Source organism: Acanthisitta chloris, unplaced genomic scaffold (genome assembly GCF_000695815.1).
Source record: "Acanthisitta chloris isolate BGI_N310 unplaced genomic scaffold, ASM69581v1 scaffold21552, whole genome shotgun sequence".
Taxonomy (NCBI): Eukaryota; Metazoa; Chordata; class Aves; order Passeriformes; family Acanthisittidae; genus Acanthisitta; species Acanthisitta chloris.
This window is the reverse complement of record NW_008659091.1, coordinates 1-13,228: the sequence shown is the minus strand read 5'-3', so window position 1 is coordinate 13,228 and position 13,228 is coordinate 1. Positions and strand designations below refer to the sequence as shown.

The following is a 13,228-nucleotide window of genomic DNA, read 5'->3' as shown; positions in this document are numbered from 1 at the left end:
TCACTATCCATGTCCTGCAAAACCTAATCCTGTGAAGGGTTACTAATGTGAATATTCCTATTTCAACATAATTAGACCTATTCAAATGATTAGGCACTCCCTGCAGAAAGTGGAGCTGAAGTCTTGATCCTGCATATTCTTGTAGACAATGAATCTCTGCATGAATGCAGCAAGCTATCTGTGGACTGCCAAGAAACTCCAGGACTGCAATCTAAATCTGGATCATTAATCCATCATTCTTCATACTTGAGATTTTGGGCTTAGTCAGTTACTACAAACTGAAAAATCCCCACAGTTCAATATTTAACTTGTGTTCATGTAGTAAGAATAATTTGTAAATGAAGAAAGAAATGTTTGAAACAATAATCTCAGGCCCATCCCTAAGTTTAAGTAAACGACAAATGAGTCCAAAACAATATTTTGTGTAGACTGAGAGAAATAAATGAAGAAAAAAATGATCCTTATTAACTCTGACCCAGTAATTGTTACTGCAATATATATTACATAGGAAACTTTTAAGAATAGTCTTTGCGCATATATATATAATTGTCATATTAAGACTTGAATAGCAATGTAGATATTTAATTTTTGGCACCATATGAGAAAAGGAATTGCAAATCTCATTTCTCAACCCTAGCACAAAATAACTGACATTTCAAAAACTTGGTACAAAATAAGTTATCCCTAGCACAAAATAATTATCAGTATTCTTAAAAACTGACACAGAATGAGGCTGAATGCATTCAGCTGACTTCAGTTTAAATTTATATGTTGAAAAAGTCTTCCTTCAAAGACAAAATTCCCCAATATTGACCTATCTTTATATATATATTTTTAGCATTTTAAAAGTATGCATTTCTTCCCAAGTTCTTACTGTTGGACAGTGGAGAGACTTACTCTGCTAGGGATGAAGGGAAAACAATGTGCAATTACATCAGATAAAATTATAAGATTTCAACAAATATAACATTAAACCACACTATTCCACCATTGCTGAGAAAGCATTCAAAGCCACATTGTGTTTTAAGAATCCATGCCAAGGTAAAAGAAAGCTTCTTCAAAAAAATGAAAGCAGAATCATAGAATTTTAGGTATTGGAATGGACCTTAGAGATCATCCAGTCACAACCCCCCCTGTCCTGGGCAGGGACACCTCCCACCAGACCAGGTTGCTCAAGGCTTCATCCAGCCTGGCTTCGAACACTGCCAGGGTTGGGGCAGCCACAGCCTCCCTGGGCAACCTGTGCCAGTGACTCACTGTAAAAAGCTTTTTCCTAATATCTAACCTAAATTTCCCCTCTTTCAATTTGTACCCATTACCCCTTGTCTTGTCACTGCAGATCCTGACAAAGAGTCCCTCTGCAGCTTCCTTGGCACCCCTTCAGATCCTGGCAGGTGCTCTGAGGTATCCACACAACCTTCTCTTCTTCAGGCTGAACAGCCCCAACTTCCTCAGCCTGTCTTCATAGGGGAGATGCTCCAGTCGTCTTATCAACTTTCTCTGGACTTGCTCCAACAGTCCCATGTCCTTCTTATGTTGAGGGCACCAGAACTGTGTGCAGTATTCCAGGTGGGGTCTCACGAGAGCAGAGCAGAGGGGGAGAATCACCTCTTTTGTCCTGCTGACCACATTACTTTTGATGCAGCCCAGAATTCAAGACTGTTAAAGATTACTTTATCAGGCTTTCTGCCAGAGTGCCTCATAGCAGATGAACAGGAAAGGTAAGGACAACAACATGAAAGGTGACATGCAGCAGCACTAGTCTGCCTGAAAGTGCTGTGATGAGGTGACGTGAATGTGTGCATAGCAAACCATCTGTTTGAGTGAAGCAAAATCACTTGGAAAAAATCTAGATGCCTCTCTACATTAGATTTTCTGAGAACTTGCAAGATACTACCTCTGGTTCTTTAAACCTGACTGCTTTATAGGTCCATACAACAATATGATAATCAAGATCAGTACAGCAGACTATACACAAACTTGAAAAAAACCTGACACCAAGAGAAGAAAAAAACTGCGTTACTCCCAGAAAAAAAGAAAGCGTAGTGCTAAGAAATTAAAATTTAATTTATTATGTATTAAGGTAATAAACTCTAAGCAAGAAAATAGATGTTTTCTTTGAAAGCAATTTCTTTTTTAGTTACAAAAATAGCATAGTCTCAATTACTTATTTATAAACATCTGTGGAGCATATCTATATGCAAAAGGCAAGATTTTAATTTGTAAGAGATTTGCACTAGAAACATCATTCGGTCCCAGAAGAATTAGATAATTGACTTTGTTGTGGAGATAAATAAATAAATAAATAAATAGGAATGTGTTAAAGCACTATAAAATGATTTTTATACTTTGACCTTTGCAATATTTTTGTAGTATTTAGTAAATATTTACATCATCTTTAGCCAAATCATTTATCTAAATATTATTGGTATTATGTCAATTACTTTCTAAACATTAAATAAAATCTAACTGGGGGAAAAAAGAAAGTCAGCACTTTTCCAAACACTGTTTTGATGAATCAATGTTTTCTAACAGAAATGTTTTTCTAGCAGAAATGCTCCAATTATATGTCAATTGTAATGTGCAGAACAACTGCACTTCTACTTCTTAGTGCTGTTAGCTCAGTAACATCAATACAGTTTGAGACTGGGAAACTAAATTCTAATATCTAATTCATCAGTGCAAATAATTGAACCCCAGCTTCAAGAGCAATCTCTCATAATTCTCTTCAGACAAAAACTCATACAGGTTTTTCCTGAGGGAAAAATTTGGCCTACAGAATCCATCTCTGCTGGTGATGTGCACCAGGGAAAATCACAGACTCCTATCGAACCTCAGGTGGAAATAATAGCACTTGTATTCAGGAAAATGTTATTTTCTTCCTGTAAATTAAGTTGTATTTGAAGTCACAGAGAAAGACTAACAAGGCACTGCATGAAGCCAAATTCACAATAATTTTTCAGAAAGATGCTCTGTCCATACCATTACGAATTCATCACAGTCCCTCATCACTAAGGCAGAAGAGAAACTATCCTTTGTCATCAAACTAACTTTTCAGCCTTATTTCTAACATCATCTAAAGCTATTTTATAGCCAAACATTTCTGACAGAAGATTTAAGTAGCTCTTAAAAGCTGCTAGTGAAATATACAAGCAGAACCCTGGGAATTCTAAAACTCTGCAGTTATTTTAACTCATAAAAATCCCTCAAGCAAGTTTTTAATTGTTTCAAACAGGTGACTCACTACTTTGGCTATCGTGAGTTATCAAATGCACGAGAAAGATTTGACAGAAAGAAATTCTGATTTTTTCTCCCATCAAAATGTAAAATAAATCTAACAGACCTTGGTCACTCTTCTGATCATTCCAGCCTTTTCAGATGTAGTGCTTTTCCTGCTGGGAAATGAACCTCTATGAAAATGCCCATGCTGGCTCTCTATAAAATGAGACCTTGGTGTTTGAGAAGAGTTGCAGAGAGTTCAAGTGTTAAGTAACACAGGCTACTGGAAATGTCTCAGATCTGTATGTGTGTTTCCTTAATAATTCAGCTGATGGACCATCTGTAGCTACTATTCACATGCTTTCACATCTCTCTTGACTTGTAAACATCTGTATTTGTTGTTAAAACAATTTTTTTGTATATTGCTCCAGTCAACTTCTGATCTCCCTTCTGCTGCGAATGTGTTTGTTAGCAACACACATCACTCCCCTTGCAGTTTTTAGGAGAAATGTGTGACTCTCCTTTTGTTTGCATAAGACATTAGCAAAGTCATCAAAGTCACCAGCTCAGCAATTTTCTGTCATTCAAGAAAGTCATAGATTCAAAGTTTCTGTGATTAATCAAGAATGTGTGAAACTAGACTCCTGATTATGGAACACACCAGCATCATCTTAGAAAATGATCTTTTCTCTGCAGTATGTGACACTTTTAAGATCTCTGGTTTAGTCTGCTCATTGCTAGACAGTGCTCAGTGTGAAATGAATTTTCTTTACTCATTCATATACTTTTGCTTCCTTCCTCACAGCAAATTCATAATATTTGCTAGGGTGGAAAATATTCTCCAAAAAGCAATTCACTTCTTGATCTTCAAATACAGAATTCACCTAACTGAAGCTCACTGTAAAAATTCTATTCATCCCCAGGATGTGGTGCTAAAACATATAGTTACACGTTTCTAAAAATGAAAAATACAAGAATGAAATCTACTATTTATGTCACACCATCAGATATAAAACTTAAAAGAAACATTCTATAAATTCTTGTGGGAATCCTCAGTTTCATGCAGTATACAATGTAGAGCTACCATCCTAGGTTAATGCTTTAAGTCATAACTACATATTACTGAATATATTGGCAGGAAAGTAGTGTTCTTGAGATATAGATATGCACACACTTCTGTGTGAAATAAGACATTTGTATTTTTTTCCATTCTCTTTAAATCTTAGTTGTATTTTCTGTGTCACATACCTGAATTTCTTGTGCCTATGAGCAAGTCTGATTTTTTTTGCATCATTATGTCTGGTTTTTAATATTTTCTCTGGATTCTACTTCAATTTGTAATGCTACATGAGAGTACAACTCACCACATATCAGCTGGTTTTCCTTCAGGTTATAAAGTGACAGTCCATGTAGAGCACTAGGGTAAGCACAAGCTGTTTCCTCTGCTATTCGAACTGAAGCATTTCTGGCCCATTGCAAGACCCACTTGAGATTACAGTCACAAATGAGTGAATCAGAGTTGAAATGTCTAGAAAGGCAAAGAACAGTCACAACTGGTACACATGCAGTTATCGTAAACATACTTTCTTCTGTTATATTCAAATTATCTAACTCCAAAGAGAACTAGTTCTGGATAGGTGTGTAACTATGATGTGTAATTATAGCTGTATAAATATAAAGATATTTTGAGACAACTAATACACATTGTTCCACTGTCAATGGTTTCCATGACATTATGCCAAAATTCTGAGTTTGGTTACTGACTACTGAAATAAATTTGAGTATGTGCTACTGTAGAAAATCATACTATAATCTACTTTCACTTACTAAAAACTCCTTTAAGTAGAAGCTTGACCACGGAAGCATCCAGTATACACTTTTCAAACTCAAGGAGGTACAACTAGTATCAGTAACTGGGAATCGCTATTATAATTGCAGGAAAAATACTTAACATTACTAGTTTTGTGTAATTAGAGTTGTTATTATATGATGTAATGCATGAAAACATGGAAAAGTGTAAGATCATAAAGTACAAAAAGAAATAGGGATGATAGTCAGGAGGTCTAGACTGGGCTAGTCAGGAATGGGGTCGAGATGTCAGTGCTATCTGTTTCCCTGCAACAGGTATAAGAGAAAGCTCATCAATTGTGAGACAGACATTGATAACAAACTAATGCAGAATTTATATTTGGAATGCACTGCTAGAAACAATCCTGTTTGAATTCATACTCAACTCTAAGTTACCTTCTCAAGTATTTCAAATTTCCAAACATAAGGAATGGTACTTACAGTGCTTTCAGAGCTAGCAGCTCAGAAAACAGTCCATTCATGAGACTTGAAAAAATATTCCCTGATAAATTCCTAGGAAAAAAAGAAGGTTAGAGTTAGTTAAAACAAATACAAGAAGCAAAGAAAATTGTTATAGAGTCTAATTTTCCCAATGCTAAGTAAGAAATTTCATTTTCTTGATGACAGTAAAAACATACTTAAATTTTTAATTGCTTTTATTTGGTAAGTGACAGCAATATTCAAATTAAATAATACACTTTCACTTGTTTTGTTTTCACAGCAGCTATACATACAATCCACTTGGTCTCATAAACAGAAACACTTCCACCTATCTAATAGAACAGAATTCTAGAAAAGAATATTCTAGAATTTTAATAAAAGTATTAGTACAATTCAATTAGCCAGTGAGACCTATGCTACATTTTTACTTTACATGTTGAATGTCACTTCAAGGTAAAGAAATAACAACAGTGTCTTAAATTAGTAAAGTTCAGAAGAATTCAAGCAATTCCTTAAAACAGTAATGAGTTTTCAAATTAACTACACGAATTATTACACAGGACTTTAAACAAACTGATTTTTCCAATCCTTAAATGAAGGATATTTCCATTTTAATTATGGTTCTACTATTTCTTGTCTTGATGGTTAGGCCAATATTTGCAAACAGATGCAATTCAATTTTGTCTAGTTTAATAGTATTGCTCTGCCAGTGCCTTAATAGCACAAAAGTTAAATGCCTGATTGTCAAGTAACACAGTCTTTTTCTGTACCCTTAAACTGAAACATTAGTGCATATCCAGTATTAACATTTCACAGCATATGAATTATCTACTTTTGAAATACTGACATATATTCCTTTCTGTCCAGTACCTGAAGACTACATGTTTGAATTCACAGCTGGCTACAAAACTTGAGGGAAATTTCAGAGCTCTTCACTGGAGAGATGTTGTACATATGGGAGGGGAGGAGGGAGGAAGTAGACTGCCAAAGAAAATGGTATCCTTACTTTTTCATTACTGATCTATCAGTACAGTGGCATCATCCCAGTATTCCACAGCTCTTAATACTTAGATTAAATATAAACAGAATCAATGAAGATGGCAGCTCCATTACCTAGCAGAAACATATTTGCATACACAATTCTGGAACAAAGCACTGAAACATGGGGTCCAAAGCAGATTTGGAAGACTTGTTGCATTCAATTACGGCATTCCAACTTAGAATACATGCACCTCATCACAGCATGAACACAGCCAAAGGGTAATACATAAGCCAAAAAAGTTAAGCTAGTAACTTAGAAGATGTAATATATTTCTCTCATACTGTCTGAGGTGCTGTCAGCTGCATATGACAACATTTTGAAATCATTTTCCAGAGTAAAAACCATCAAATCCAAGCAGGTAAAAAAGTTAGATCTGTCTCAAGGAACATAATCACAAGCCACTGGCTGCAGTAATTTCAGGAGCTGTGTGAAATTTTATATCCCGTTAGTAACTTTGAATTCAATTTCTGTTCACTCACATACACATCCTGACTGAAATGGAGTAAAACTCTTCTTCTCTATGTTATGAAAAGGCATACAATTTTTTTGTGGTTTCTGTATGCCTGCATGTTTAAAATACAATACTAGATTATATTAGTAATTAATTTTTTCCTAATTCAAGAATTCTGTAAATTGTCCTGCTCTAAAATAGACTACACAAAACCACCAAACCCTTTGAATAATGTTTGCATTATCCCTGCATTATCCCAGACAGTTCCAATCCTTTATTTTAGTGAAGTATTTAAACATACCTTTACCCTCCCCTGTTTAGATATATGCATCACATCAATGGGCTAAACATCCTATACCAGTTTGGGCCTAGAGCTGGTTTTTCTGCTCTAATTCTTTTTTTTCAAGCTGAATTAGATTACAAGACTGAGTGAAACACAGTGTGTTATTCTGTTTCACCTGGTATTTGGCCTTGTAAACAGTACAAGAAAATCTCGTATTTGTACTTCACAGAAGGCACATGAAAAGATTTATGTCCTTTGCTCCTTCCAGTGGACTCACGGCTCTCCCTACTGGTTTTGATAACAGCCTGCAAAGATGCTTCTGTACTCCATCTCTGCTAATGTAGCACAGGAGAGTTTTAATTACCATGATCAACAACTAGCTAAATCGACACATATATGTATATATCTTTCCACTGCTCCTTCAGTAATCTAAACCACACTGGATGACTCTGAAATCTGTTCCATGTTTAAGAACTTATCTTTTCCTTGGTACAATTGCAAACAGGGATGATACTACACTAAGTAAATGCTTCCCCATAACCTTTCCAAGAACAGCTTTCTCATCCTCCTGAAATGACAAGTAAACACAGTTCAGAGGTGTCAGTAGCAACAGAAAGATGACCTACGGTATTTTAAACATGTTTAAAAGGAATGATTCTGGGAAGTTTGTATGAACTTACAAGGGGAACAAAGCTACAAAGTGTTAGAAAAGTATTAAGTACCGTCAGCTTGCAGTTCTCTAACAATGACCAGTTCTTACACCAGAGGCAAATTAATATCCCAGCTCAAATAATTGCTATCAGCATTACGGTACTATATGAAATTTCTGAGATCGAGGAACAAGTGATACTGTGAATGGCATGGATTTGTGAATGGCTGCATTTATTCACGAAATAATCGCTGACCCCACAAGACTAGTGGTAGTCTTGACTTTGGCTTGGTAAGCAGGACAGTCCCTGTAAGACAGTTGTAACTTTTGACATAGCAATTGTGGACTGATTTACTTCAGATGAAAGGAGAATGTAGACTAATCTATTACTAAGCCTCTGATTTCCAATAGACAGACTTCTGAAATAATAATAATTAAAACCCCAAAGTAAGTAGTGAAGCACGAGACCACATGGACTGGAATCCAAGATGGCCCCATTTATTAGGTCAATGGTAGAAAGGAATTTTAAAACCCAAATAAGAAAAATAGAAGATAGACTAAATGGATTGACAATCAAATTTAAATTTTCAAAAATATCAAAGAACTAGAGAGATGATAAACAGGAAAAGCTTAGCAAAATGTCAGGAAGAGGAGTGAGATGCTGAGAATTACCAAAATATAAGTTAAAATTTGGAGAGTATGCTAAGACATGGTGCAACACGATGCTTCAGCAATATTACTACATTATAATTAAGAGATTAATAAAGAGTAGATAATATATATTGCCTAAATATATCACATTTTCTGTATTTCTACTGTTTACAATTTTCTATTTTGTTCAGGAAGGTTGGTCATTTGGATTATATGTATTTATGGGAGAAGGATGCACTAAATTCTGGAAAACGTATTTCCCAAGGCCACCGACAGTATGACTACTGATGTGCAGAACCAGTTAAAATCGAAAAAATACCTGGGCAACTAGGGGCCTTCACAGTTAATTCCACTCACAAAACACCAGTGTAAATGTTAATGATTTTCTCTGGCTTATGTAGCATCATGTTAGATGTATATGAAAGCCAAGAAATAATTTTTTGTCTAGAAAACTAGTGATGCTTTTATACAATTACATGACACTGTCAATAGATGTATATTGATTTACCAATTTCTGATTTGCCAACATTTTTTTCAGTTTTTTTCCTTTCAAAACTCAGTTAACACATCAAATAGAACACCACCAGACTAATAGGTCTCTAGTTACCAGAATCATCATTTTTTTCCACTGATGTAAGGACATAACATCCACAAAAGCGTGAAGAACCTGGTGTTAAGTGAATTTACTGTAAGACATTGTAAGATAATGGACAAGATAGAAGAGACATTATTGGTGTTCTGCAGAAATGGTCTTGTGAGTGATCAGATTTAGTTCTTTCACTAATGACTCTGACTCAGAAATGTAAGCATGTGAACATGAAATCTGGTAACAACAAAATCAAGGTTTGGCCAGTGTTAAGAGAACTAGCATACAAGAAGAGCAGGACTTTCTTAAAGAAGAGAAGTCTATTAATTTCAGTAAATAACATTATTCAAAGTGAAAAATGTAAAAAGAATGTCACTTGGGAATGATACTTAAGAAAGGTCTAATTTAAAATTCTGCTATGAACTGGGGCCTCAGAAGGAAAACAATATAGGAAGCTCTGGATCTACACCCATTTGTAAATGAAAGTTAGACCCATCTTGAGGAAAACATAAATATATTTAGGTTACAAAAATAGACCAGCTATGGCAATCTGTACAAAAAGAAACTGTAACAGTGTGGTTTGATCAGCCTGATAACTACAGGCATTCAGCCTGCATATTGTGCCTTTTTCCAACATCTCTGTCATCGGTGAAGGATGCAGAGATATACTGCCACATTCTATCCCGGTCTTCAGAGGAAAGGGATAGTACAGCCAAAACGCTGTCACAGAACAAATGTTGTACACTCACTAGGAATGAACTTCTGTTCTTTGCCATCAAATGCTGACATTCTGTATTGAACTTCTAATTCACTTTTAAGATGGAATCTGAAAGATTTAAGAACGGAATTTTCAGACCTGTTTGCCTGAGACCTTAGATTTGAAAAGTTTCTATTGAGGTAGTTCCTACCATCTAGAAATACCTTCCATTTAATAATATGCCTTCATCATTCTGAATTAAACATACCTTCTAAGGTAATCTGGCTATATAGTCACAGTGCATAAGAAAAGGAGACACAAAACCCCTTAATAAATGAGTTGGGCTTGCCCCATTTGGCAACTCATCTGAGATGAAGAAAATGAGGGGCAGTCTGCAACTGTTCATCACATGCTATCATGGCTCTTCCCATCGTCTGTTCTCACAGAAGACTTGGCATAATTACTCTCATTAATGTAATCAGTAAGCATGCCAGATTTCAGCCTTTCACCTGGTGTCATCTTGACCTCATGACATAGCTTTCTACAAAGATTTCCCTATTTGTCAAGGGAAATGCCAGAACTGGCTGGACAGGAAGAAAATAAAGTATGAAATTTGTCACACACTATGATGCAGTATAGGAATTTTTTTCCCATTCAGGAATGAAGACTGATCTGAATGAAGCTACAGAGTCCTCCTGGGCCTGGCCAAATATCCATGTAAACCAGGATTTTTCCTATGAGTTGTTTCTTTCCCAGCCAGGAAATTTGCAGCCAACTTACTTATTTCTAGTACACCAACTCTGGCCATTCCTTTTTGCTCTTCTCTGAATCTTTTCTAGTTTTGGTCTCTTTTTAAGTTGAGCAGACTAAACTGCCCATGGTATTAAAAATACAGATCCGTTGCTTTTTTCCAGTAGTACAATGGATGTTTTGTTCTCTCTTCCTTTTATAATATTCCCTTTTTCTTTTTTTTTTTCAAATTATACTGAGCACTGAGCAGTTCTTCATGGCATTATCCACTAAAATTGCAAAACATCCTTCCTGGATTTTAATGACTAGCCCAGAACAGCTTGGTTTTTCTTGTTTCATCTACCATTTTACTGCCCAGTCACGGAGTCCTGTACATTACTTCCCTCCTTCTTCAAAATCAACTCACTGCTTAACTTGGTATCTACTAGTAAACTCTGTCATCACACATTTTGTCCCTACTTCCAGGTCATCTGATTCTCCCTAAAACTGAAGAGCCTGAATATACTATGATAAGGTTTTATGAGTGCCCATTCTAGGACAGCCTGATCCATTGATGACCCAGGCTCTCTGGAATGCTTATGTATATGTATGTTGATTGCTTTGCTCCCTAGAACATACTTCAGTGCAGTTGCATATGATAAAGTAATGACTCAAAAAGTACTAGACACAAAGTTTACAACACAACATCTTAGGCAGACAGCCTAAAATGGTTATTTCTGAAGCAATCTGAACTACCCTGATATTCCAAATTTATTTGATACTTCTTTTCTTTTTTCCTCAGTATATGTTTACTTTTCATGCAATGCATTTCAAGGACAAAACAAGTTATTAAATGCTAATTGATCTGAAATGGATAGAATAAGAAACATACAATTTTAAAGCAGTATAAGCCTCATTTGTGTGCTTGATCTTTAATTGTTTCTGAGACATGCAAACAGAAATGCATTCAGACAGAAATATCATGTGCAGACTTTTCAGTGCAAAAATGAAATTTAATTCTTTGCCGTTCTGACAGATACTACAATTAAACTAGAGAAAAAATCTTTAAAGTATCAATTCCCAATCAAAGACCTGGGAGAGAGGTTTTTTAGTACAAAGCCTATAACTTTCTTTAATGAAACTTTATTGTCAACTGTGTTCGGTCAGCCATGTGACAGTTTAGATTTCTTCTGTTTAAAACAACAGTGATCTTATACTCACAGTTTATGAAGATTGTTAAGTCCAACAAACATTTCTGGTGTTAGGCAACCAATTCTGTTATTTGAAAGATCCCTGAAACAAACAAAAAGCCCATGAAATACTAGGTCTGTCTTATTCCTATATACACCTACATAATCACATACAGAATCTTTATTTTTTAATACTTAATTAAGGAGTGAAGAGACAAATGGGAAATAAAACTTTTTCCCATAACACAATATATCTGAATTAAACAGATTCAACAACTTTTATAATATATATAATCCATATAGTCATATAACTATATATTTAGACAAATTATTATGAAAGATCCCACAAATAACACTGCAACTTCTAATTGCATTAAAATAGGATTCTATATATGCAGCAAATAAAACCAAAAACCCTAAATTTCAAATATACAGAATTTTCTGTATTAAAGTTATTAGCACTTAGTTTTTTACTTAGGAAAAATACTATAAATTTTGTTGCATGCAATATTCAGCCAAAATGGACATATTTTTACTGTTTACTAATGTTTCATCTCATTGACAGCATTGTTTCTTGCTTCAGAAATCACAGAAACCAGAGAGGAATTAATTTTTGAGCCAGTAAGAAACTCAGTTTTGATAAGTACTTGGCAAGCTCTTTTAAGAGCAATACTGTGGGTTGCTGAGACCACAAATCCGATAAGGCATCACAGTCCCTAAATTTTGGCTGCAGAAAGTGAAGGAATGTTTTCTGTATAAGCCATACATACAACATAGTCTACAGGATGCTGATGGGAAGGAAACAAAGACAGGTATGAACAATTATATTGTGGCAACAACATGAATACTGTTTCTTGGTGCATTCTGAACTAGTGTTTGCTTTTTATGCATTTGGGTTTGAATCTTGACCCAAATTTCCCTTCTTATGAAGTATGTTGGGGGTTTTTTTTACATAATTGCAGCAATGTAAGGATTTTAAGTGATCATACAGCCTTAAAAATGGCCAAATTGGTCTGAATATACTTCTTGTTTTCCAATCAGTGGTAGTCTTCTGATTCCTTTACTAATTGCTCAGATTCCCTATTTTTCTATAAGAACACTAAAGTAATCAAATGGGAGAATAAAGGTTGCAGTTTGACAAATCTAGTTACAGCTTTCATGGAGATGTATCCAATTAGCTGGAATGGGAAGGCAATCTCTTTAGAGTTCACTACAAAGTCTTCTTCTCCTATCAGACACAGAATACATTGTTGTACAATTATATGATGAAACATCACATTAGAATTAAAATATTTCTTAAATGCTTGTCAAGGATATTAATTAGGGAACAGCTGAGAAAATAGTGAGGATACAGTATAGTGCAATAATTGCATATTAGCATTATTCTTTAGGTTCTCCTAATGAAATCTACATAGGAAATTTTAAAAATGCAAGTTTAAGAC

At 35.1% G+C, this 13,228-nt stretch overlaps 1 protein-coding gene across 1 annotated transcript in view; it reads right to left on the bottom strand.

Moving 5' to 3' along the window:
- The window catches only part of LOC103797088 (G-protein coupled receptor 124-like), a gene marked incomplete at its 3' end in the record, with an annotated part of 44,292 nt that extends 32,410 nt beyond the window's left edge, over window positions 1-11,882 (bottom strand). Inside the window, exons 1-3 of the mRNA XM_009069284.1 lie at window positions 11,818-11,882; window positions 5,509-5,580; window positions 4,584-4,747 (exon numbers count right to left, since the gene is read on the bottom strand). Of these exons, the coding sequence (XP_009067532.1) occupies window positions 4,584-4,747; window positions 5,509-5,580; window positions 11,818-11,849 (268 nt within the window). The remainder of the gene's footprint in view (window positions 1-4,583; window positions 4,748-5,508; window positions 5,581-11,817) is intronic.
- Window positions 11,883-13,228: the final 1,346 nt, after the last annotated feature.